Source organism: Camellia sinensis, chromosome 7, assembly GCF_055761805.1.
Source record: "Camellia sinensis isolate YWXY chromosome 7, ASM5576180v1, whole genome shotgun sequence".
NCBI classification, from domain to species: domain Eukaryota; kingdom Viridiplantae; phylum Streptophyta; class Magnoliopsida; order Ericales; family Theaceae; genus Camellia; species Camellia sinensis.
The window spans coordinates 191,943,794-191,948,335 of record NC_138967.1 but is presented as its reverse complement, the minus strand read 5'-3'; the positions used below and the strand labels follow the sequence as shown (position 1 = coordinate 191,948,335).

The window sequence follows — 4,542 nt, the reverse complement described above, 5'->3', positions numbered from 1 at the left end:
AACTTATTCGAATTTAATTCGTTAGGTAAATAAGTCAATTCTGAATATTATTTAGAAATTGTTAAAGTTATTGAACAAAACTAAACAATCAATTTATTGTATAACTCGGTTCGTTAATTTTTAAATTAGACAAAAAATATCAAGCTACTCAAGCTTGATTCAGGAGAAATTTATTTGACATCGGCTTAAAAATTTAACAAATTAATTTTAAACAAAATTGTAAGTTGGTTAAAATTTTTAAACCTAAGTTTAAACAGGGATTGTTTATAATGTTCTAAATAAGTATACTTTTTGACTTTTAATGAAATAGGGGTTGTGTTTGAAATGATGTGGTAAAGAGGTGATATAACTTAAATAAAATGATATGACTTAAATAGAATAATGACTTTTTGACTTTTCGACTTTTTTAGGGGATATCAAACCTAAGGATTATTTGGAATAACTTAAATAAATGTACTTTTTATCTTTTTACAAAAAGATATACAAAAAAATATAAAAATAATGTGATAAAAAAAAATAAAAAAATAAATTATTTAAAATATGTCAAACTTGCCACAGTGTTAACTGATCGGCTCGTTTTACACTCCTATTCTTGTCCTTCGCATTACCAGGGGTAATTTGGTCATTTAAGCTACACAACAGTGTTATTGCACATCAGTCGTTTCTAGGGTTAGGGTTTTTGCACTGCGTACCTTTCCAGATCAGTCGTTTCCAGATTGGGAATTAAAGTTGTGATATTTTTGTTGTTTCGATTGTTCGATTCATCAATCTATTTTGGCATATCGCATTGGGTGGAGAGAGAGAGAGAGACTCGTCCGAGTAGTGGGCTTTTAGCGCCCTGTGGCTAATCCAAATCCATGATCATCATCTGTATTCCATGGATCCTTCTTCAGTGCACGCCACTCCTTCCCTCCAAGAAGAAGATGATGAGTGGGGTAAGCCATTCTCTCTCTTCTCCTTCATCTCCCTCTGTTTGGTTTCCTAGAAAGTTTCATTTTACCTTTCAATTTTGAATTTTGAATTTATGCCCAATTTCATATATTTTTCTGTTTAGGGTTCCTTAGGATTCAATCAGCAAACCCATCATAATGTACCAATTGTTTTCATATCTGGTTCTAGGATTTGTTGAGAGAGGAAGGAAAACAAAGGAGAGAAGCTAAAATTATTTGCTTTTGTTTGTTTGGGTTAAGAAATTGTGAAGAAAGTGAATTAAAAATTTCTTTTAAGGGGGAAAAAAAAAAGTAATTCTACTTTATTTTCCTTCTTTCTTTTCCCTCAACAAATCTTAGATTCAAAATTTGATTTTGTGTTGTTCAGAATAGTACATATTCATTATCAATCTCTACTCTGCCATAGTGCTCTGGTTTGAAAATGGATTGTGACTGCTTTGTTCATATCGTCTCTAGAATGCTCCGTGTGTGATTAAAGCATATTGTTTACGGGCAGATAAACGTTAATTTGTTTCTATTGACTGGTTATGAGGCCTTTTGCTTGCTTTTATCATCTCCCTTGTGTATCTAAAATTTTTTAGTGCATTTGATGGGGAAAAGATTGGCAACCAATAAACAAGACACCTGCAAGTTTGTGTATGTGTGTGCGGGCATGCTTGTGCGTATATGTATGTCTAAATGTGTATTGGGTGCAACCTTGTTTCTTTTCTCCTTGATTAATAAAATAATCATTTAGCAATCTCTATATTCTAATGTACCTAGAACTGATATTGTGCTAAATTCTTTTGATGATTGAATCATTCCAACTTGCTCACACACAGGAATGCAAATAAACACCTACACTTTAATAAGACTCAAGGAATGAATGATTGGCATTGGGAATTTTAATGGCTGAAAAGAATTCTTAACTTATTGAGATTTGGCAGGTTTTGTAGATGGGAAGAAGGGAGAGAAGGAAGGTGGCCCTTTAGTGATGAGTCATAGTAAAACACACACACACCGCCACTCTTACAATTTATCATTTTCTTTGAGGGCTTTGTATGGACTCTCTTCCTAACAGTTTAGACCAAGATAAAACACAAAAGAATAACAAGACAATTCCCAGAGCTAATAATTATAATTGGAAATTATTAAGCTCCCTCTTTTTTCTTTTTTGATAATCGGGAAGTGCACCCTAGGCAGAGTCCTTTGGGCCCACTCTAGGAGTGTAAACCTGAGGATCAAGCGACTGTGTGTGTGTGGAATGGGAGATTGGAACCAATGACACACAAAAAGCTGGTTTAGTGCAAGTGTGTTTCAACCATCACTTAACTTCTTTGAAGCTTTCCTTCCTAAGATGGCATGACCATATTGATCGGCTGCCATGCAAACAATCTCTAACAAATTCTTTGTAGTTTGGAGATCACAAATAATTGATTAGTTAAACACCATAATATATGAGTCATGTGAGAGTTGATGCTTGGAATGTTTTGGTGCAATTTAACAAGGCTAATTAATTTTGCAGTAATTAGGAGGCAGTTATCTGTTTTCATTTTTTTTCTTTTCATTCAACCTGGCCCCCTTTTGCATTTAACCTATCACAATTATTCATAAGATCAAATCTCCTGTCATTGGCATAGTATTTAAAAAAATTGTAAGAAGTGTATGTGGACGTACTAATTTTTTATGGCCTATGATGTTTTGCATTTAGACACTGATGGATTTGTGATTCCAAGCTTGGGTATTGGAGATCCTGATTCTAGTAAAAGCGATGCTCCAGAACTAGACTCCAAACCTTCTTCCCCTAAGGTGAGTTGCAATAGTTTGTTTTTATGGGGTTTGGCAATTGTTTTTATTTTTCTTCTTTAGTGAACTTTTTTTTTAAATTTTTTTTTTTAAAAGCTTCATACTTTTATGTTTTATTATTACTAGCCTAGATGGATTTGAAAAGTAAACTAAACATATTCTTTTCCCCAAAAAGTCCACTAAAGAAAAAAAAAAAAAAAGCCAAAAATGTTTACTCTTTTTTTTTAGATCATTCTAGATTTGATTGACCTAAAAAGTAAATTTTTTTGACACAAATCTAAAAAACTTTCACGAAAGACATCGGGTATGTTTGGTTTGGATTTGTAGAGTAATTTTGGGAAAAATTTTCTAAAAAATTTGTTCAGTTTGTAAATTTTCCAAAACAATTTGCAAAATCACTCTCTCTCTCTTATCCATCAATCAATCATTTTTTCTCTCTCCTCTCTCCTTCTCAATCACTTTTTCTCTCACACACATCTACTCAATTATAATAAAATATCAAATCATTCCAAACTCTCAAATTCCAAAACTACTTTCAAAATACACAACCAAACAAATCAATCAAGTTTGGAAAAAAATGTGGCTTTTTAATTGTTCCCAATCAAAGAAGGCTGCATATGCTTGCTTACTTGTGAACTGAATGTACTTCTTGACTTTGCTTGGGCAGGCTAAAAAGGAAGAGAAAATGTACCTGGGACCCCACGGAGCTCCTCCACAATCAAAACAACAGGAGACAAACTCTTCCTCTGGCCGTAAGCAGCGGTTCAAGCAAAAACTAAAGGAAGCAGATCGGAGAGTCAGCGGGACTGGCCGGGAGAATAGGTTGGAGAATCTGCATGAGCTTGTTGGTGGTGGTGGTGGTGGTGGTGGAAAAGTACCCAACAATATGTCAAAGGGTTCCCCCAGGGATTGGCTAGATCCACACTGCCATGAGTCTCATTTTGAGAGGCGGTATCCTCAGTAATTGTGGTGAGTTCAGTCCGATAGCTTGAGATAATTTTCTGTGAGAGCTTGGTTCCGGGTACTTGACTGTGACCATATATATATATATATAGTTATGTATTTTGAGAATAATCTTGTGTTAAGACTTGGACCTATTGAAGAAGCTAGTATTGCAGATGTTATATTTATGAATTTAAATATTGTTTTGCTTTTCTGTGTTGGCGTTTGGCATTGACATAGACCAGTGTTTTACGCATCGGATAAGTCTGTCCCAATTTGACTTAATTGTGAAAAATATTGTGATGACTATATTTTCAATCACATTGGATGCTTTTAATTTGAAAAACTCTAATCACTTTCATAACCAATTCTGAGCAACTTGTGCTTAAACATGCACTATTATGGCCTTAGATGAGTAGGTTTTGCTGCAAGTTTGGTGGCTCAAAGTATCTTTTGATAAAGAGCAGGCTTGGATATGGATAAGCCCTTCACGATGTCGTTCTGGATGCAGAAAAACTGATGAAATTTATGAAATTGCAGCAAAGAGGATTTGTAATTTGTATTGCGACTACAAAAAAGAAAAGAGAGAGAATGTCTGGTAGGCCCCATATTGAGCCCCAAATATATTTATAACACTGTTGTTCCTTAATTGGGTGTTTTTTATATCTCATTTGTTAGGCTGAGTTGCAAATTGCAGTCGTCTTCCTATAGGTGGAGGAGGGTTTTGCCCCAATTTGAGGTCAAAAAGAACTAGGCTAATCTCCTGTCTAGAATTTAGATTGAAGGGTGTTATCTGGTTCCATGAAGTCCACTACGGGTTTGACTTTAACGCTGTGTTTAGTTGAAGAATTTGAAGAGGGATTTG

General features: G+C 34.5%; 1 protein-coding gene across 1 annotated transcript; it reads left to right on the top strand.

Moving 5' to 3' along the window:
- The first annotated feature begins 565 nt into the window (after positions 1-565).
- Positions 566-3,891, top strand: LOC114312030 (Na-translocating NADH-quinone reductase subunit A). The gene is made up of 3 exons (XM_028258197.2): positions 566-935; positions 2,641-2,738; positions 3,403-3,891. Exons 1-3 carry the CDS (start codon positions 878-880, stop codon positions 3,697-3,699), a joined length of 453 nt encoding a protein of 150 aa, XP_028113998.2. The 5' UTR covers positions 566-877; the 3' UTR covers positions 3,700-3,891.
- The last annotated feature ends 651 nt before the right edge of the window (positions 3,892-4,542 follow it).